At 38.7% G+C, this 23,242-nt stretch overlaps 1 protein-coding gene across 4 annotated transcripts in view; it reads right to left on the bottom strand.

The window, feature by feature from the left end:
• Positions 1-23,242, bottom strand: part of HERC4 (HECT and RLD domain containing E3 ubiquitin protein ligase 4) — a 155,108-nt gene that overhangs the window by 12,420 nt on the left and 119,446 nt on the right. For all 4 annotated transcript variants that reach the window (XM_033209166.1, XM_033209168.1, XM_033209169.1 and 1 more), the window contains 5 exons: positions 22,531-22,698; positions 22,165-22,308; positions 6,627-6,793; positions 5,265-5,331; positions 1,870-1,952 (listed from right to left, as the gene is read on the bottom strand). In XM_033209166.1, the coding sequence (XP_033065057.1) occupies positions 1,870-1,952; positions 5,265-5,331; positions 6,627-6,793; positions 22,165-22,308; positions 22,531-22,698 (629 nt within the window). The remainder of the gene's footprint in view (positions 1-1,869; positions 1,953-5,264; positions 5,332-6,626; positions 6,794-22,164; positions 22,309-22,530; positions 22,699-23,242) is intronic.

Here is a 23,242-nt window from a genome sequence, read left to right as displayed (position 1 = left end):
GCTAATTCATCCCCAACTTCTCCAAAAGAAATATCCATTTCCTCTAGATTCATTCAAAAATTAGGTATTATCAGTTGCATTTCTCTACTTGAGCCCTCCATCCTCTTGATCTAACCCACGTTGTTAGCTTTCTAAATCGACACAGTTATTGATCCTTCAAAAAGAATCCTTGCTTGCGTGAATCTTGGTAGTTTGTTGTTGCTTTTTTAATCCTGTGTCTTCCTCTTTCTTGGTTTAATTCCTTGTTTTGGTAGACAGAACACATCCTTCAGTAATTTCCTGAGAAAAAGGCTTCAGAAGTAAATTCTCTGAGACTGCGAATGTATGAAAATGTTTTTAAACACTCACACACTTGATAATTTGGATACAAAATTTTAAGTTAAAAGTAATTTTTTCCTAAAATTTTGGTCTTCTAGCTTCCAGTGTTCTTTGATTCCAGTGTCTGATGTTATTAATTCTTAGGTCTGTGGGTTTTCTGGACAGTTTTAGGGTCCCTTTGACTTTGAAAATTTTGAAATTTCATGTATCTTGTCATCTTGTCTTGGTATTGATCTTTTTTCCACTTCTCATGCTTTCAATCTTGAAAGGATGTCATTCATTTCTGGGAAGTTTATTTATTTATTTTTTAAAATATCTTCTTTGACAGATTTCATTCATTCCATTTCTTTCAAATAAATTTTTTTTTCCATTTTTAATTGTATCCATCTGGATGTCACACATCATTCTGAGGATACTGATTTCAGTTTCCTCTGAAGTTTTGTCCTTCAACCTGCATGGTTCCTGGTTTCTTGCCATTCTTTTTGACTGTTTCGGTCTTTCCTTAAATGTCTGTTGACCTTTGGCTATCGATTAACTTTTTTTTTTTTTTTTTTTTTTTTGAGATGGAGCCTCGCTCTGTCGCCCGGGCTGGAGCACAGTGGCACGATCTCAGCTCACTGGGTTCAAGCAGTTCTTCTGCCTCAGCCTCCCAAGTAGCTGGACCTACAGGCACATGCCACCACGGCCGGCTAATTTTTTGTATTTTTAGTAGAGATGGGGTTTCACTGCGTTGGCCAGGATGGTATCATTGTCGTGACCTCATGATCCGACCGCCTCAGCCTCCCAAAGTGCTGCGATTGCAGGTGTGACATCCAGATGGATACAATTAAAAATGGAATGTGCCCGGCCTATGGATTTACATTTTAAATGTTAGGCAGTTTCCCCAGAAAAGGATCTACCACTATACGGTACTAAGGAGGAGGCAGCGATAGACTTTCAGCACTTAATCTCCCTGTTTTCAGTTCAGCTCCTTGCCTGTGGCAGTTTCTAGGTGTCCTCAAATCCACAGTCCAATTTCTCCAGAAGGTAAATTTCCAATCTCCTGCCCAGGCCGGAGAAGGGCAGTTGCCAGCTTCCTGGTGTGCTAAGGGAAACTAGTTTCTTTTGTTGTTGTTTTAAACCCAATGTTAGCATGGGAAACTAGTTTCTAACTGCTTCTTATAAGAGTTCTGTTTCTAGCATTTCCCCAAACACCACACATTTTCTAAAGGTATGTTTTGTTCTCAGCACCCAAACTTTCGTTTTGTGAAGTGATCCAGCTGGCTTCGTGGCTCCTCTTTTCCATCTCATGTTGCAGCTTTCTCTGGTTTCCTAAAGTTAGTTACTACTGTTTCCTGGCTTCCAAAAATGTTTGCTGCTGTCACTTCTCTTTGTTTTGTTTAATGTCTTCAAGGGATTTCAGGAGGAAAAGGCAGATTATTTCCTCACTAACCACTCAAAATTAAAGTTTTATTGGAGTAAAAACTTAGCGTAGTGACATGTTTTCTACACACAGAAGAAAATGTCTACTGAATCTTATTATTCCCACTGTTGTTGCTAAAATTCACTTACCGATTTTGTTTGTTAACAGCTGTGTCTGCACCATTTAGAACCAGCTCTTTGACTTCTGTTGCACCAAAGTTTTCAACTGTGATCTATTAATTTAAATTTTTAAAAAAAGTCAATGTCAGACTCAAAACTTAGAGTATTTTAATAATCTATTATTATATTCTACCTTTCATTTAATAAAAAAAACTACTAAATTTGAGATAAAATTCTGCTACCATATAGCTTATCTGAGAATTCTGCTTAAAGCCAGAACTAGAAATTTTGATCCTCTCTAGTTTGAAATCCTACCATGATTAATTACAAATTACCAAGTGTTTGGTAAGTTAATAAGGAAACTAAGCATTTGTTGTGCATAAAACTTTAGAATGGTTACTATAAAACATTAGGATGTTTTCCTTAGACGAGTGATAAAAATCCAAGTATGAGAATGCATTCAGCTTAGAAAATCACGCATTCTTCCCACATGACAACTGCTACTCCAGGGTTCCTCTATTACCCTTGTTGTAAACTTGATCACAGGCAGTTTTTCCAGTTATGTACTAATTTGGTTTATAAAAATAGTCAAGTATTTTGAAACCTTTTATTTCTTTTACTTCTGGAATTTTTCTAAAAATATTACCATGACCACTTCTGCATCTTTTCTTTTGCTATTCCTTCTTTTTGGAATATTATCCTCTTTTATGAAAACTTGCTATTTATAAAATACTATGATGGGAGTGGGATGTTGGATGAATATACTCCTGCTGTGAAGTTTACTATCTAGTAAAAGAAGAGAAATGTAACATATAAAGAACCAATTATAATAAAATAATGCATTTATAAGAGACATATGAACAAAATGTTATCAGATCATAGAGGAATGCAAACGGAATTCCAAACTAGAGGACGTGTGAAAGACCTTGAGGAAGAAATGACATCTGAAAAGCACCTACAAGTATGGGTAGTATTTTGAAAGATTAAGAAGAGAATGAGATTTCAGACAGACAATATCGATTGAACAAAAAAATTAGATATTTACAATATCGAGTTTCTGAAAATGTATGGCAAGTGACTCTGAAAAAGAGGAAGGTAAGGTATATGAAAAAAAATACTGTGTGATATGACAAAACTTGGAATGAAGGGAGGGATACAGTGAAAGGAAGAGAGCCAGGTTATAAATGTCTTTGACACCCATTCTAAAGCTATTATTCTACAAGCAATAAAAAGCCACTGAAAAATTTCTGAGAAAGAAATGGCAGTGGGGAGAAATGTTTGAATTACCATAGTTCTTTGAATATAGTAAGAGTTCATAAATTTGGTGACTGATAAGTTAGAAATTAAACAGCTTGAAACTCAATTTTTTAGTCAACTGAGATGATCAATAAAAATTCAAGAAACTAACACGGGTATGAGTGAATCAAATGAGAAAGAGAATCAAAATTTCATAGAAAATAGCTTTTTTTTTTTTTTATTTTATGGTCACCTTATTCTAACAGGAACACACTTTGGAAAATGCTTTTCTTTTGTTGTCTGGATTTGTGGAGAGCAACTTTTTTTTTTTTTTTGAGACGGAGTCTCACTCTGTCACCCAGACTGCAGTGCAATGGCACGATCTCAGCTCACTGCAACCTCTGCCTCTCGGGTTTAAGCGATTCTCCTGCCTCAGCCTCCCGAGTAGCTGGGATTACAGGCACATGCCACCACGCCCGGCTCATTTTTTCATTTTTAGTCGAGACGGGGTTTCACCATGTTGGCCAGGCTCATCTCTAGCTCCTGACCTCAAGTGATCTGCCCGCCTCGGCCTCCCAAAGTGCTGGGATTACAGACGTGAGCCACCGTGCCCGGCCAGAAAATAGTCTCAAGATTTTCTTGAAAAGAATATGAATGTGCAATTTTTTGGGGGCAAATTTCATGACAGCAGAATATGGCATCTTTTGTCAGCTTTGACAAAACCATAAAGATAACTGTTGTGTATGTGGCAGGGTGGCAAACAAATATACAAATAAAATTTTTTTTAAATAAAAAGAGGCCGGGTGCTGTGGCTCATGCCTGTAATCCCAGCACTTTGGAAGGCCAATGGGGGCAGATCACGAGGTCAAGAGATTGAGACCATTCTGGCCAACATGGTGAAATCCTGTCTCTACTAAAAATACAAAAATTAGCTGGGCGTGGTGGTGCACACCTGTAGTCCCAGCTACGAGAATTGCTTGAACCTGGGAGGCGGAGGTTGCAATGAGCTGAGATCGCAGTGCTGCATTTCAGCCTGGGCAGAGCAAGACTTTATTTCAAAAAAAAAAAAAGAAAGAAAGAAAAAGAAAAACTGAAGGCTTTACAATTTTTCCAAGAGTCTAATTTATAATATTCAAATTGTTCCCTTCTGGAGTGCCTTATCATAATCCTTACAAATTTTCTCTTATTTAATTGCCAACTAGTCTACTTCTGCCACATCCTCATCTATAAATGGCTTTGCCTGTGACTGGATCAGTTATTTAACACCCCTTTCAGCCAGGTGCAGTGGCTCACACCTGTAATTCCAGCACTTTGGGAGGCCGAGGCGGGTTGATCACGAGCTCAGGAGTTCGAGACCAGCCTGGCCAAGGTGGTGAAACCCCGTCTGCACTACAAATACAAAAATTAGCCGGGCGTGGTGGCAGGAACCTGTAATCCCAGCTACTCAGGAGGCTGAGGCAGGAGAATCGCTTGAACCTGGGAGGCAAAGGTTGCAGTGAGCCGAGATCGTGCCACTGTACTCCAGCCTGGGTGACACAGCAAGACTACGTCTCAAAAAACAAAAAACAAAAAACCACATCCCTTTCACTGCCTTAATGAAATTGTGCATCTTTTACAAGATTTGCAATTTCATTTTCCAAATGATATTGCAATGCATTTGCATTTGTTTTATCTATGTCATCCAACAGTGAGTAAGACAAGATGGGCAAGGATGAATGTTAGTGTGAAATAGAAAGGAATGTACCAGTGGAAATTAATGTTTTTAAGTTTAGTAGTAATATTCTCACATTACAATAACCTTTTGCTTCTCTAAAGCATTTTTGTAATTGCAGACTCAAAAATGAACACTTGGGTAAAGAGGACGTCTTGTATTTGTAAATATATTTAGCATAATGATAAAGTACACAGGTTTAAGTCACAGAGGCTGGTATGCATACTGACTCTCAAGGTAATGACTGTTTTCAGTTTTCTTCATCTGTAAAACAGGGATAATCCTAACTTCACTGGATTGTTGAGGATTAAATGAAATGCATGTACTATGACTAGTTAGCACGTAGTAAATGCTCAATAAATGTTAGCTAAAGGGTTCTTTAAGAATTCCATCCATCAAAATAAAGAAGAACCATAAGACCTAGCTTAAATAAAAGGGATGATGAATAATCAGGCTAACCTACGTCTTTGCATCTTACCGTAAAATTAAGACAAAATGTTTCCTCTATGTCATCTTCTGGATAATCCAGTAACTGTTGCATGCTTCTGCAAAATAATATACACGTTTCTGAGAGGAAAAACATTATTGGATATTTTGACTGGTTTACTTATGGATATATATATATATATATATATACACTTCTCATTCCCTCTTGGTAAAATCCTTTTGTCAATTTGTAATTTTATATTTGTTGAAGAATAGTGACTACACAATGGCAAACTTATAAATGATGCTGAAGGAAAAAAATTAGTCAAAGGTTCTTATCACTTTTCTGAATACAAAGGCCATGTATTCACCTATTTTTAACATTTTTCCTTATTTTATTTTATTTTACTTTTCCTGAGATGGAGTCTTCTCTGTCGCCCAGGCTGGAGTGCAGTGGCGCAATCTTGGCTCACTGCAACCTCCGCCCCCCAGGTTTTTAAGCAATTCTCCTGCCTCAGCCTCCAGAGCAGCTAGGATTACAGGCACCCGCCACCACGCCAAGATAGTTTTTGTATTTTTAGTAGAGACCGGGTTTCATCATGTTGGCCAGGCCGGTCTCAAACTCCTGACCTCGTGATCTGCCCACCTCAGCCTCCCGAAGTGCTAGGATTATAGGCATAAGCCACCACACCTGGCCCATTTGTCCTTATTTATATAAAATCTTTAATCCATTTTATTTAATAAATAAAAATAAATTTCACATATTCAAACTAGGAATGAAGGTTATCAGAAGTAAAAGTCCAAATAAATGAATTAATCACTCTCAGAAAAAATTTACTTTCCTAAGGTGATGATCTGATATTTGCAAGGTATTGTCTAACAACTAAAAATTTAGTCTGTCTTTTTTTGTTGAGACGGAGGCTTGCTCTGCCACCCAGGCTGGAGTGCAATGGTGCAATCTCAGCTCACTGCAACCTCTGCCTCCTGGGTTCAAGCGATTCTCCTGCCTCAGCCTCCTGAGTAGGTGGGACTACAGGCGTGGGCCACCACACCTGGCTAATTTTTGTATTTTAGTAGAGATGGGGTTTCGCCATGTTGGTCACGCTGGTCTCGAACTCCTGACCTCCACGCTGGTCTCAAACTCTTGACCTCAGGTGATCCACCTGCCTCAGCCTCCCAAAGTGCTAGGATTACAGGTGTGAGCCACTGTGCCAGCCAAATTTAGTCTTTCAATAGAAAATTTTGATCTGAGTAACATAATGGATTTTCCTTTATTAGAGAAGAGCATTTGTTTATTTCAGAAATTTAACAAGAAGAATAAAATACACTTATTCATAGAAGGAAAGCTTTCTGTACATTCCCCACTTCTTACCTCCCAAACCCTACTACCTTTTGACTTTTTTTTCCAACTAACCTCCCAACATCAGGCATTAGTTCTTTCAAATCATCCAAGGATGGCTTCTTTTTCAGTAGTTTCTTATATAAAGCCAAAGGAAAATGGAGGTCCACAATAGTAAAATTATAAATTGCTAAGCCACAGATAACACCAATCAAATGGAACAAATCACTGTCTTCAAATGTCTAAAAATATAAGAAAAAGTAAAGACATGTCCTCCAAGTTAAAATATTAAATTTTCTATGATTACATAAATATGCTCATATTGTACAATTTTGAAGATAGAGAAAAAAGTAATACATAATAAAAGTTCATCCTCATTACTCTCTCCCTGGGATAACATCACTGTTAGTATTTTTGTACACTTCCATGTAGGGTATTTTCTCAGGCTTAAAAAAAAATAGTATCTAGCTGAAATCGTACTATACATATGATTTTACAACTGTTTTTTTCCAGACATATAAGCATATTCATGTCATTCGACATTAAGTTAATAGGTGAAATAATTACTATAACTTTTTTTCTGATTTCAAAAGTAATACACATTCAAAATTTGGAAAACGAAGAAAAAACATAGAAAAGAAAATGAATAAACACCTGTAAACCAATCACTCAGGAATAATGATTAAATTTTTTGTGTGTATTTCCACCTACAATAAGCTCAGAAAAATATTTCAATTTGTTTGTTTGTTTTTTGAGACAAGGTCTCCCTCTGTCACCCAGGATGGAGTGCAGTGGTGCAATCTCTGCTCACTGCAAGGTATGCCTCCCGGGTTCAAATGATTCTCCTGCCTCAGCCTCCTGAGGAGCTGCAATTACAGGCAAGCACCACCACAACCAAGCTAATTTTTGTATTTTTAGTAGAGATGGGGTTTCACCATATTGGTCAGGCTGGTCTCGAACACCCGACCTCAGGTGATCTGCTCACCTCAGCCTCCCAAAGTGCAAGGATTACAGGCGTGAGTCACTGTGCCCGGCTAAAATATGACTTTTTAATGGCTGCATATTGTATCATAAAAGTACGAGTTGCTAAATTTAGCTGTTTTAGTCTAGTTGGATGTTTAGATAACTGGAACATACTTACACTACTGACACACTGAAAATGTTTATTTTTTCCCCTCATCTTTATAAAAGTAATATGTATTTACAGAAAATTGTGAGCATGACGGTTAAAGAATAAATGTTTTAAATTAGACCTGGGCTCCAGCCTGGTTTGGCAGTCTAGCCTCTGCATTTTCAAAGAAGGTAAATATAGCATTTATCTCATATGGTTGTTGTGAGGATTACATGGGATGATACATGTTAAACTCTTTTAGCACAGTGCTTGAACACACACTAAAGGTTCAATAAATGTCAGTTATTCTACAAAAATAAGATGGGCATCTTTTTGCCTATTTTGGTCCATAGTTTGAAATATTTCCCTAGGAGAAATTCTACTTCCTAAGGAAAAATTCGTAAGTCAAAAGATAGTCAAGCATATTGCTAATCTGTTTTCCTCTACACCTGTTCCAGTTTGTTTGTTTGCTTGTTCATTTACTTATTTGAGACGGAGTTTCACTCTTGTTGCCCAGGCTAGAGTGCAATGACGCAATCTTGGCTCACAGCAACCTGCGCCTCCTGGGTTCAAGCGATTCTCCTGGCTCAGCCTCCTGAGTAGCTGGGATTACAGGCATGAGCCACCACGCCTGGCTAATTTTGTATTTTCAGTACAGACGGGGTTTCTCCATGTTGGTCAGATTGGTCTCAAACCCCCGACCTCAGGTGATCCGCCCATCTTGGCCTCTCAAAGTGCTAAGATTACAGGTGTGAGACACCATGCCCGGCTCCTGTTCCAGTTTAAACTGCCATTTGCAGTCTAGGAAAATGCTCCACTCTTCACATTTTCATCTGTATATATACTCTACGCACACACAAACGCATTTTTCTTTTGAGTTGAAAATGACAACTTGCTTTAGTACACATTTCTGACTATTTGTGATACTAAAAATCAGAGATATGTATGTGCTCATGAAATATCTCTTCAGGTACTGGGCCCACTTATCTTTTGGGGGATAGTATTTTTCTTATGTATTTGTATTTGAATTCTTCATATATTAGGAGTATTACTCTGTCATATTTGTTACATACAACCCAGCCTGTTACATGCTTTTCAATTTTATGTTTTCTGCTATGCATAAATTTAACAGTTTTCAGTGGTCAAATTAATCTTTCTCTGCTGTTATGTCTTAATTCTGTTTAAGTTTAGAAGGTTCTTAAATGGAGCAGACTGATTAATGTGCTAAATCTCTCTCCCTCCTAAAACCCTCTAAAAGAGAATACAGGAAGAAAAATGGTGTAAGTCCACAGGAAAAGAGAGAATAAGGGAGGTAAGAGCAATAAAGAAATGTTAATAACATTTCAAAATATGAAAAGTAGACAAATGGCTGGTAACTGAATTGGTAAAGCAGAAAAAAATTGAAATAGTAACTTATAGCTAATTTGTGCTACAGGCTCAGCAATTGCAAGTAGCAATACCCGCAACATCAGAGGTAGCCCAGTTAGCTCAACGGGTAAACGTAAAGACTCTAAAAGGCAGAAGTATTAGAGTAGGGTTGAAACTAGGATGCTTGGTGGAAAATCCTTTGCCTTTTTGGAGAGCCTGAACCAGAGGGTCTGGAATCTGAGACAGCAGATAGTCAGGGTGCCCCACTGAAAATAAAGGGATCAAATGAAGATCTGTACAGTGAACAAGGAAAATCCTAGCTTCTCTTTCCAGGATCCAGAATGCTACAAAAACACAGACATCCAGGGTTACAACCTTTCTTGAAAACCCAAAGGTTAGAAAAAACAATATCTGCTGATACTTGAGGATTTTCCTTTGATAGGTACCCACTTAATCATTCTATGGATGGGGACTGTAGAGTGGGAATAACTTCGCCTTGTGGCTTGGATGCCAGCACGGCCACAGTAGAACAGAGTACCAGGTAGGTTCCTTAAGGTTTCTGACTCCAAGCCCTGGCTCTCAGACAGCATTTCTGGACCCAACTGGGACTGAGGGAAACTCTGCACTGAAGAGAAGAACACAAGCTTGGCTAGCTTCACCACCTGCTGACTGCAGAGTCCTAGGGCCTTAAGCAAACAAAGGCAGTAGCCAGGTAGTGGTTACCATGAGCCTTAGGTGAGACCCAGTGCTGTGCTGGCTTCAGGTGTGACCCAGTGCAGTCCCAGTGGTGGTGGCCACAAAGGTGCTGGTGCCACCCCTCCCCCAGCTCCAGAGAGATCAGCACAGAAAGACTCCTGTTTGGGAAAAAGTGAGGAAAGAGAACGAGAGTCTCTGCCTGATAATCCAGAGGATTCTTCTGAATCTTATCCAAGAGACACAGTGCAATTGGGCTTGGGGTGCCCCCTAATGCAGATATGGCTGCAATGACCAAAAACTTAGATCACAACAACCAAGTCCCTCCGAATACCTAGAAAGCCTTCCTAAGAAGGATGAGTACAAATAAAACCAGACTGTGAAGACTACAATAAATACCTAACTCTTCAATGCCCAGACACCAGTGAACATCCACAAGCATCAAAACCACCCAGGAAAACATGACCTCACCAAACAAACTAAATAAGGCACCAGCGACCAATCATGGAGAGACAGAGATATATGACCTTTCAGTCAGACAGAGAATTCAAAATAGCTGTTTTGAGGACAAAGAAATTCAAGATAACACAGAGAAGGTATTCAGAATTCTATCAGATAAATTTAACAGAGAGTAAAATAAAAAGAATCAAGCAGAAATTCTAGAGTTGAAAAATGCAACTGACATACTGAAGAATAACGCATCAGTGGCCGTCAACTGTGGAACTGATCAAGAAAAAGAATCGATTAGTGAGCTTGAAGACAGACTATTTTAAAGTACACAATCAGAGGAGACAAAAGAAAAAACAATTAAGAAAGAAGGAAGCACTCCTACAAGATCTAGAGACATCGCCTCAAAAGGGCAAATCTAAGAGTTATTGGCCTTAAAGAGGTAGAGAAAAAAATAGGATAGAAAGTTTGTTCAAAGGGATAATAACAGTGAACATCCCAAACCCAAGGAAAGATATCAATATTCAAATACAAGAAGGTTACAGAATACAGAGCAAATTTAGCCCAAATAAGACTACTTCAAGATATTTAATAATCAAACTCCCAAAGGTCAAGGATAAAGAAAGGATCATGAAAGCATCAAGAGAAAAGAAACAACAATGGAGCTCCAACACATCTAGCAGCAGACTTTTCAGTGGAAACTTTACAGGCTAGGAGAATGGCATGACATATTTAAAGTGCCGAAGTTAAAAACTTTTATCCTAGAATAGTATGTATATTCAGTGAAATTATCCGTCAAACATGAAGGACAAATAAAGATCTTCCCAGAAAAATAAAAGCTGAGGGATTTTATCAACATGAGACCTGTTCAAGAAGAAAAACTAAATGGAGTTCTTCAGTCTGAAAGATAAGAACTTTAATGAGCAATAACAAATCATGTGAAGGTACAAAACTCACTGGTAATAGTAAATACAAGAAAAATAGAATATTATGACACTGTAATTGTGGTGTATAAACTAAAACATGAACCAACAAAAAATAATAACTACAGCTACAAGACATAGACAGTGTAGTAAAATAAACAGAAACAACAAAAAGTTAAAAACCAGGGGAACACAGTTGAAGTGTCAAGTTTTTATTAGTTTTCTGTCTGCGTGTTAGTTTATTTATGTAATTGGTGTTATCTTCAGTTTACAATATTGCATTATAAGCTATTTGCAAGCCTCATGGTAAACTCAAATGAAAAACATACAACAGATACATGAAAAATAATGATAATAATAATAAAAATCAAAACATACCACCAGAGAAAAATCACTTTCACAAAAAGGAATGGAATGGAATGGAAGGAAGGCAGGAAGGCAGGAAAAAAAGAAAAGAAAGAAACAAAAGAAAAAGAAAAGCAAAAAACAACCAGAACACATTTTAAAATGGCAGGAAAGGCTGGGCACTGCTGGCTCATAGCACTTAGTGAGGCGGAGGTAGGCAGATCACTTGAGCCCAGGAATTTGAGACCAGCCTGGGCAACATGGTGAAACTCCATCTCTATGCAAAATACAAAAATTGGCCAGACACGGTGGCACATGCCTATAGTCCTAGCTGCCTGAGTGACACAGCAAGACCCTGCGTCCAAAAAAAAAAAAAAAAAAAGCAAGAGTAACTCCTCAATCAATATAAATGGACTAAACTCTCCAATCAAAAGACACAGACTAGGTAAATGGATAAAACACACACACACACACACCACACACACACACACACCAATGATCTGCTGCCTAGAAGAAACACACTTCACTTATCAAGACACATACACTGAAAATAAAGAGATGGAAGGCCGGGCGCGGTGGCTCAAGCCTGTAATCCCAGCACTTTGGGAGGCCAAGACGGGCGGATCACGAGGTCAGGAGATTGAGACCATCCTGGCTAACACGGTGAAATCCCGTCTCTACTAAAAAAATACAAAAAATTAGCCGGGCGTAGTGGCGGGCGCCTGTAGTCCCAGCTACTCTGGAGGCTGAGCCAGGAGAATGGTGTGAACCTGGGAGGCGGAGCTTGCAGTGAGCCGAGATCGCGCCACTGCACTCCAGCCCGGGAGACAGAGCAAGACTCCTTCTCAAAAAAAAAAGAAAATAAAGAGATGGAAAAAGATATTCTATGCAAATGTTACCTTGTATTAGACAAAACAGATGCAAGACAAAAACTATAAAAGAAGACAAAGAAGGTCATGATATAATGATAAAGGGGTCAATTCAGCAAGAAGATATAACAATTACAAATACAGGCCGGATGCAGTGGCTCATGCCTGTAATCTCAACACTTCGGGAGGCCGAGCGAGGTAGGCAGATCACAGGGTCAAGAGATCGAGACCATCCTGGCCAACATGCTGAAACCCCATCTCTATTAAAAACACAAAAAGTAACTGGGCGTGGTGGCACACACCTGTAGTTCCAGCTACTTGGGAGGCTGAGGCCCAGGAGAATAGCATGAACCTGGGAAGTAGAGGTTGCAGTGAGTCAAGATCAAGCCACTGCATGCCAGCCTGGGCGACAGGGGGAGACTCTGTCTCAAAACAAAACAAAACAAAACAAAAACAATTACAAATATAAATATGCACCCAATACTGGAGTGCCCAGATATATGAAGCAAATATTATTAGAGCTAAAGAGAGAGAGAGAGAGAGAGACCCCAATACAGTGATAGCTGGAGACTTCAACACTCCACTTACAGCATTGGACACATCGTTCTAACAGAAAATCAATGAAGAAACATTGGACTTAATCTGCACTGTAGACCAAATGGATCTAATAGACATTTATAGAACATTTCATCTAGCAGCTGAAGAATACACATTGTTCTCTGCAGCATATGGATGGACCATATGTTAGGCCACAAAACAAGTCTTTAAAAAAATACAAGTCTTGCTTTAGTACCAAAGACAGAAATAGGTTGAAAGTTAAGATTTGGAAAATAGTTATTCCATGTAAATAGTAACAAAACAGAGCTAGAGAAACTATACTAAGACAAAATAGACTAATACGATGCAAAATTGATATGAGACAAAGGCAAATATTAACAGGGTCAATTCATCACGAAGATATCACAATTACAAATAGTTATGAACCTAACAACACAGCTCCAAAATATATAAGGCAAAAATTGACAGAATCAAAGGGAGGTACAGACAGTTCTAAGATAACAATTGGTAGCTTTAATATGCCACTATCATTAATGTATACAACAATCAAAAGATCAAAAAGGAAATAGAGAACTTGAATACACTATAAACCAACAAGACCTATCAGACATATATAGAATACTCTATCCAATAAAAGTAGAATAAACATTCTTTTTAAGTGTACATGGAACATCTTCTAGGACAGACCATATGTTAGGTCACAAAACTTTCAATAAATTTTAAAAAGACTAAAATCATAAAAAATTATCTTCTCATATCATAATGGAATGAAACTAGAAATAATAAAAGGAAATCTGGAAAATTCACAAATATGTGGAAATTAAACAATACACTCTTTTTTTTTTCTTGTATTTTTAGTAACGACGATGTTTCACCACATTGGCCAGGCTGGTCTTGAACTCCTGACCTCACGATCTGCCCGCCTCAGCCTCCCAAAGTGCTGGGATTACAGGCATGAGCCACCATGCCCAGCCTAAACAATACACTCTTAAACAACCAAAAGATCAAAGAAGAAATCACAAGGGAAATTAGAAAATACTTAGAGACTAATGAAAACACAGCATACTACAAGTTATAGGATGCAAAAATAGCAGTGTTCAGAGAGAAATGAATAGTTGTAAACTAAAACAAACAGAATGATCTCATGTCAATAACCTAAGTTTATATCCTAAGGAACTAAAAACAAACTATACCCAAAGCTAGCAGATGGAGAAAACTAAATATTAAAGCAGTGATAAATGTATTAGAGAATAGAAAAATAATATACAATCCAGAATCTACAAGGAACTCAGACAAATCAGCAAGAAAAAAACAATCCCGGGCCAGGCGCGGTGGCTCAAGCCTGTAATCCCAGCACTTTGGGAGGCCGAGACGGGCGGATCACGAGGTCAGGAGATCGAGACCATCCTGGCTAACACGGTGAAACCCCGTCTCTACTAAAAAATACAAAAAACTAGCCGGGCGAGGTGGTGGGCGCCTGTAGTCCCAGCTACTCGGGAGGCTGAGGCAGGAGAATGGCGGAAACCCAGGAAGCAGAGCTTGCAGTGAGCTGAGATCCGGCCACTGCACTCCAGCCTGGGCGACAGAGCGAGACTCCATCTCAAAAAAAAAAAAAAAATCCCATCTAAAAGTGGGCTAAGGACATGAATAGACAATTCTCAAAAGGAAATATACAAATGGCAAAAAAAAAAAAAAGAAAAAGAAAAAGAAAAACTCCTCAACATCACTAACAATCAGGGAAATGCAAATCAAAACCACAATGCAATACAACCTTACTCCTTCAAGAATGGCCGTAATAAAAAAATAATAGATGTTGGCGTGGATGTGGTGAAAAGGGAACAGTTCTACACTGTTGGCGGGAAGGTAAACTAGTACAACCACTATGGAAAACAGTGTGGAGATTCCTTAAAGAACCAAAAGTAGGCCAGGCATGGTGGCTTATGCCTATAATCCCTGCACTTTGGGAGGCCGAGGTAGGTGAATAACCTGAGGTCAGGAGTTCAAGACCAGCCTGGCCAACACGACAAAACACTGTCTTTACTAAAAATACAAAAACTAGCTGGGCGTGGTGGGGCATGCATATAGTACCAGCCACTTGGGAGGCTGAGGCACAAGAATGGCTTGAACATGGAGACAGAGGTTGCAGTCAGCCGAGACGGTGCCACTGAATTCCAGCCTGGGTGACAGAGCAAGACTGTATCTTTCACCCCAAATAAATAAATAAACAAAAATTTTAAAAAGAACTAAAAGTTGGCCAGGCGTAGTGGCTCATGCCTGTAATCCCAGCACTTTGGAAGGCCGAGGTAGGCAGATCACGAGGTCAGGAGATCGAGCCCATCCTGGCTAACATAGTGAAGCCCCATCTCTACTAAAAAAAAAAGAAAAAAAAAAAATTAGCCGGGCGTGGTGGCGGGTGCCTACATTCCCAGCTACTTGGGAGGCTGAGGCAGGAGAATGGCATGAACCCAGAAGTCAGAGCCTGCAGTGAGCGGAGATAGCACCACTGCACTCCAGCCTGAGTGACAGAATGAGACTCTGTCTCAAAAAGAAAAAAAAAAAAAACCTAAAAGTAGATCTACTATTTGATCCAGTAATCCCACTACTGGATATCTACCCAGAGGAAAATAAGTTATTATACAAAAAAGATACTTGCACATGCATGTTTATAGTGGCACAATTCGTAATTGCAAAAATATGGCACCAGCCCAAATGCCCATCAATCAACAAGTGGATAAAAAAATTTGGTATATATATATATACACACACACACACACCATGGAATACTATTCGGCCATAAAATGGAATGCAATAATGGCATTCACAGCAACCTGGATGGAACTGGAGACCATTATTCTCAGTGAAATAACTCAGGAATGGGAAACCAAACATCATATGTTCTCACTCATAAGCGGGAGCTAAACTATGAGGATGCAAATGCATGAGAATGATACAATGGACTTTGGGGACTTGGGGGAAAGGGTGTTAGGAGGGTGAGAGATAAAAGACTACACATTAGGTACAGTGTATACTGCTCGGATGATGGGTGCACCAAAATCTCAGAAATCGCCACTAAATAACTTATTCATGCAACCAAACACCACCTGTTTTCCAAAAACCTATTGAATTTTTTTAAAAAAGAAGAGAAAATTGTTATTTCCCTGCATCATTTTTCCTCTTGACTTTACCTTTAATGCACAATCTATAGGAGTCCTGTTGTTTAACTTTGCACTTGCAGTTAAGTATTTTAAACAAATTAATGCTGACTTCCTCTTTTCCTGTAAAGGCTGCACCCTCTGGATGTATTTCAATGATTATACTAATACCTACATCAGTAAAACAGAATTACTTTTGCTTAAAAAAAAAAAAAGAAAAATAATACACAGAAGCAACAAAGCCAAAAGTTGGTTCTTTTAAAAGGTTAACGAAGTTACAAACCTTTAGATAGACTGACCAAGGAAAAAAGAAGATTCAAATGACTAAAATAAGGAATGAAAGTGGGGCCATCACGATATTTTACAAAAATAAGATTATAAGAAAATACTATGAGCAACTATATACCAACAAAATAGATAACCTAGAGGAAACGGACAAATTCCTAGAAACCCACAAGCTACAGTTCTCCTTTGGTATTCACGGATGATTGGTTCCAGGACCTGCAGCAAATACCAAAATCCAAGGATACTCAAGTCCCTGATATAAAATGGTGTAGAGTATCTGCATATAATGTATATACATCATCTTGTATATTTAAAATAATCTCTAAACTATTTATAATACCAAATACAATGTAAATGTTATGCGAATAGTTGTTATCCTATATTGTTTAAGGAATAATGACAAAAAGTCTGTTACATGTTCAGTACAGACGCAATTTTTTCCCCCGATTATTTTTATATGTGGTAGTTGAATCCACAGAAGTGGAACCCAAAGATACAAAGGGCCAACTGAACTTAGCTAACACTACAAAAACACTAGAAAATCTGAATAAACCCATAAAAATTAGAGATTAAATCTACAATTAAAACATCTTCCAGGCCAAGTGTGGTGGCTCACTCCTGTAATCTCAGCACTTTGGAAGGCCGAGGTGGGCGGATCACAAGGTCAGGAGATCAAGACTATCCTGGCTAACACAGTGAAACCCCGTCTCAACTTAAAAAAAAACAAAAACAAAAAATTAGCCCAGCGTGGGGACATGCACCTGTAGTCCCAGCTACTTGGGAGGCTGAGGCAGGGGAATCGCTTGAACCTGGGAGGCGAAGGTTACAGTGAGCCGAGATTGTGCCACTGCACTCCAGCTGGGGTGACAGAGTAAGACTCTGTCTCAAAAAAAATAAAAATCTTCCAACAAAGAAAAGCCAAGGATCAGATTCTACCAAACATTTAAAGGAGAATTAACACCAATTCTCAAAGTCTTCCAGAAGATCACAACAGAGGGAATATTTCCTAAATCATTCTATGAGGTCATCACTATCAAAATACCAGAAAAGGATTTTGCACACACCCTCCAAAACAAACAGTAAACAAACAAAAATCCAACCCTACAAACCAATATCCCTTATGACTATAGATGTGAAAATTGTCAACAAAATATTAGCAACCTCAATCAAGTAGCCTACTGAAAGGATTATACACTATTACCAAATGGGATTTACCCCAGGAATGCAAGGGAGATTCAACATAAGAAAATCAACCAGCATAATGCACCACATTAACAGAATGAAACAAGAAAACTACACGGCCATCTCTACTGACGTAGAAAAAGCATTACATAACTGGGCGCAGTGGCTCACGCCAGCACTTTGGGTGGCTGAAGTGGTGGATCACTTGAGGTCAGGAGTTTGAGACCAGCCTGGCCAACATGGTGAAACCTCGTCTCTACCAAATACATAAAAAACTAGCCAGGTGTGCTGGCGGGTGCCTGTAATCCCAGCGACTTGGGAGGCTGAGGCAAGAGAATCACTTGTACCTGGGAGGCAGAGTTTGCAGTGAGCTGAGATTTTGCCACCGCACTCCAGCCTGGAGGATAGAACAAGACTCCATTTCAAAAAAACCGAAAAACAAAAATCACAGAAAAAAAAGGAAAAGCATTACACAAAAGAGTATCTCCAATATTCTTTTATGATAACAATGCTGAACAAACTAGGGACAAAAGGGAATTTCCTTAACATCATAAAGGGAATTTGGGAAAAATCCACAGGTAACATCCTACTATTATACCTTCTCTGAGAGGGTGGTCCAGTATGTCTGAGGTTGAGCTTTTGACCAGTGCAGCCTGAAGACTCCATGGATACATACAGGGGAGGTTTTTTTTTTTTTTAAGACACAGTCTCACCCTGTCCCCAGGCTGGAGTACAGTGGCGTGATCTCGGCTCACTGCAACCTCCGCCATTCAGGTTCAAGTGATTCTCCTGCCTCAGCCTCCTGAGTAGCTGGGACTACAGGCGTGTGCCACCATGCACTGCTAATTTTTGTATTTTTAGTAGAGACAGGGTTTCACCACGTTGACCAGGCTGGTCTTGAACTCCTGACCTCAGGTGATCCACCCTCCTCAGCCTCCCAAAGTGCTGGGATTACAGGCATGAGCCACCATGCCTGGGAGATTTACACGGGAGATTTAAGTAAATACCCTAAAGATGATGGCAGTAAAGTTTCTCATTGATGATTAAAGTTATATATATAATATGGAAAGGGAGAAGGCTAGAATAAATTCTTTGGTATTTGGATAGAATGAGAAGTATCAGTTTGATTCCATGGTCTTCAATATATATACAGCTCTAAATATAGGTAAGTCTATGGATGCATGTGTGTATACACACATACAGATCCTAGTTCTATCAGCTGAAAGAACCCAGTAAAACTACTGACTCCCCGGAAGCAAGAAGTACTACACTTAGCACCCAAAGCCTGATTTCTAAATACCATTTTCCACTTAAAGAAGACAGGGCTCTTATGAAAAATGGCTAATGCCAGGGCTGGGGTGGAGAAGACACAAGATAAACCTGGAATGTTTACTGTACCAAATGAAAGGAAATGTTTGAAGAATAATGGAGATATGTTAGAAGTACACCAAAGAGTAGAGCCAGTTCTAAGGGGCTCTCACCAGCCAAGCTGAGATATAACTTGAATGGTCCCAAAGAGATTCATGATAAAGCTTATTACAACTGCCCCTCCCTTGGTCTCAAAACATTATCTCTTTGCAAAACTGACTAAAGGGCAGACAGAACTCTGTTTCTGGCAGGACAGCCCCCAACCTCATATGCCCTCTCAAATTCTACCTGCTACACCACTACAAACTTCCCTATTTATAAAGAGATTAGCACCAGGAAGGAGGCTAGGATTTGAGCAGATTTTCCACTTACCTCAGAGGCCAATAGGACTAACTCCATCATGTCTTATATGCCTGTCTACTGACCAAATACAAAGCCTCAAAACTCATAGGTTATCCCTAAACCCACATCCATATGGCACTGTGAGATGACCTCAAGTCTGACACAATTTTATGACTGTTCTTTCTCCAGCAAACCCTTTCACTGTTCTGGAACTCACAATCTACCATTTAGAAAACTGCTTATATCCTAAACTCCAATTTTTTTCCCCTTTTTGTCTAAGTAAACAAGACTATCTCCTGAGGACACCATTTCCTCTGCAGCTCTCACAAATGGTGTCACTTTTCTCTTCAATCCTTCATATGATTGCTTCTAGAGCTAAGGTAGGTCTCCTTGCTCTTCGGTGTTTCTAGACTTCCTTCCATTTGCCATCCTAAAATTTCCAACTCCTCTGAAACACAGGCCAACTGACTATATTCCCTGCAACTGCTCCTTGGACAATTGTATAAAAAACCTTCCACAATTCCTTCATTCACAAACTTTGGCACTATCTTACGCTTTCTTTCTCTACCACTATTTCTACCATTGTTTTTGGCAACTTCAATATCCAGACCAAAAATAATGCATACAACACACTAGCCTCTCAGTTTCTGAACCTGTCTGTTTCCAACAATCTTGTTCCCCACCACACCTCAATGACCACACCCATGGTTATATCTTACATTCAACTACAACCCTCCAAATCTCAATTTCAAGCATTCACCTCTGACTTCTTATCTCAGTCCCTCAATACAATTCCACCATCACAATTTATTTGTCCAAATCAAGCCCATACAAAGCTGAAATTCCATAATCTCTCACTATAATAACTCCCTTGCCTTTTACTCCCTTCTGTGTTACACTCACTTGCTAAAACCAAAACGTGATTAAAATCAACTGTTGGTCTTGTCCTTACCTCTATCCAAACAGTTAACTAAAGACTAAAAGACAGTCTTGCTTTGTCACCAGGCTGGAATGCAGTGGTGCGATCTTGGCTCACTGCAACCTCTGCCTACTGGGTTCAAGTGATTCTCCTGCCTCAGCTTTCTGAGTAGCTGGGATTACAGGCATGCACCACCATGCCCAGCTAATTTTTGTATTTTTAGTAGACGGGGTTTCATCATGTTGGCCAGGCTGGTCTCGAACTCCTGACCTTCACCTTGGCCTCCCAAACAGCTGGGATTAGAGGTGTGAGCCACTGTGCCTGGCCAAAAAATACTTATTTTAAAATATCTTAAAGACTCATAAATTATGCAAATAATATAAAGAACTCCCACGTACCCTTCGCTCAGTTTTCTCCAGTGGTAACAGCTTACACAGGGTCAAACCCAGGAAAATTACTTTGGTATGTAATATATTGCTATCTACATATATATATTTTTTTTTTAATTTTTTTCATATATATATATTTTAAAGGAGAATAGCCCATACATTTTCAAAAGATCACCCATAGGAGAAGGGGGAGAACAAGGTGGAGCTTGACTTCTTTTAACACATCTTATTTTGTAGATTTGAATTTGGAACTACATAGATATTTTATATTATTGTAAAACTAAATTGAATTTGAACAAGCAATCCCTAAAAACAACTTAGCGTAAATTAGTATTCACTTGGTGGTATAACAATAGAGTGTAACAATTTTAAATGATATCAAAACTATATTATCTGGCTGTCTATCTATATTACATTATACCCTTTGGACAAAAAGAACTGAAAAAACAAAAAAATTTTAGTAGTCATAATATTGGTGGTAATGTTGTTATTGTTAGGCAGTAAATGTGTAAGATAAGTCTGGAACATTCTGTCATAGTAAGTACACAAGGTAGCAAGGAAGGTACCAAAAAGCATATAGGTTGTTTCTAAAGGACTTGGGCACCAACCTTAAGAGCTCTCCTTCAACAGAGATGGGACAATATGAGCATCAATAAAGACAATAACTGCAGTGGACTGAAAAACATCAAGTATGTTTAAACCTATGAATACATAATGATACTTGAAAGCAAAACAAAAAAAAATGAATTATTACCAGTAGACCATGCTAATGAACCAATTCATTCTTTTGAAAAATTGGTAACCAAATAGAATCCTTTCCTATGAATTGCACTACTAAGGAATCAAAAAATGTGAGGAAATTTCTCTATACAGAAGTACCCAAGCTAATAAATGAAAAAGAAATACTAGAGTAGCACACCATTTTGCAACCCCTGATGAATTAATGAGTCTAGGTACTAAGCACCAATGTAACATCACACAAGACAGCCAGCCTCCAGGCAGAATAATTAAATATTACATTGAGGTTTTTATAACCAACAGCTATTCTATTTAAATTTCTTTCAAGTCAGGAGTTCTACTAAACTGATCGATCCTTTTCACATATGATCCACTAAATGGGGTCAGCAAACTTTCTATAAAGAACCAGATGGCAAATATTTTGGGGTTTCTTGGATATAGGGTCACTGTTGTAATTACTTCAACTCTGCCTCTGCTGTTGTAGCGTGAAAGCAGCCTTGAAAGAGTGGGTGTGACTTTTTTTTTTTTTTGAGACTAATGGGCTATAGTCTGCTGACCTGCTCTAAATGATAAGGTAGAGAAATCAATGATCCCTAATGATAAATTAATTTTTCCCAGAAGAAAAGTTAATCTTGTGATTATTATTCAATTCTTAAATTGAAATCAGCAGAAGGTATAGTCAACATTATTTTCTGGCTGCCCATCTCTTAATTTATTTTGTTAATTTAAAATGTGTGGTAAGCATCAAAAGCGTTTTGATAACTCCAAGTCCAAAGTTTATAATTTTTCAAATTGTAATAAAGCAGATCTTATATGTTAGGAATCCAGTAGTAATTCCTTATTTGATATGAATTAACTTGATACATACAGGTATAAATACATGGGTATATACACAGAAGTAATTTAGATGGTTGGACATTTTACCTTATCAGAAAACCAAATGAGCCTGGAATCTTCATAATACCTAAACATGCCATACTTAGGATCCAATAATTCCCTCATGATGAGCAAGAAAAATTCTTTGCGCACCCCTCCTGCATCCACAGCATCTTCTCCAACAAATATAACCTAAAATAGCACAATGGAAACACCGAATAGACTGTAAAGAAATGAAAGTACATTCTGGAGACCCTAGAACATGTTATTTATTACTAATACTCTACAATTAATAGTTTAAAATACACATAATTTTATTTATTAAGTTTCAAAGATTCAATAAAAACAAATAGGAAAATTTTAAACAGCTTCTGAATAAAAGTCCCAATTATATAACAGAAAATGTCAAATTACCTTGAGTGGCTTCTTGTAATCTATGTTCTTTGTTTTCCTAAGGACTTCCATTGCATCTCCTACAATATTTTCTCTACGCACTACTAGAATTAAGCAGGGATTCACAGATTCAATCACTGGGAGAAAAAGAGAGGAGACGTTCTGCCGGTGGGCCTGATCAATAGCCATCTGGAAAACAAAAGATTAACATTTTTTTTTTTTTTTTTTTTTCCCTGAGACGGAGTCTTGCTCTGCCGCCCAGGCTGGAGTGCAGTGGCCGGTTCTCAGCTCACTGCAAGCTCCACCTCCCGGGTTTACGCCATTCTCCTGCCTCAGCCTCCCGAGTAGCTGGGACTACAGGCGCCCGCCTCGTCGCCCGGCTAGTTTTTTGTATTTTTTAGTAGAGACGGGGTTTCACCGTATTAGCCAGGATGGTCTCGATCTCCTGACCTCGTGATCCGCCCGTCTCGGCCTCCCAAAGTGCTGGGATTACAGGCTTGAGCCACTGCGCCCGGCCAAGATTAACATTTTAACAGCAATGCTACAATAAAGCTACTGTGACTGAAACAAGCTAACCTCTATTAGTTACAGGTATTCTATAATTCATGTGCTACTGAATTAACACAGCACCTAACACAGTATCCAGTACAGCATAAAAACTTAATAACTGAGCATAAAGAGTATCCCTTTTGAATGCTTTTATATTAATGTATAATGTATAATTCATAACACT

Source organism: Trachypithecus francoisi, unplaced genomic scaffold, assembly GCF_009764315.1.
Source record: "Trachypithecus francoisi isolate TF-2019V2 unplaced genomic scaffold, Tfra_2.0 Lachesis_group9, whole genome shotgun sequence".
In the NCBI taxonomy this organism is placed as follows: Eukaryota; Metazoa; Chordata; class Mammalia; order Primates; family Cercopithecidae; genus Trachypithecus; species Trachypithecus francoisi.
This window is presented reverse-complemented; position numbering and strand designations above follow the sequence as displayed.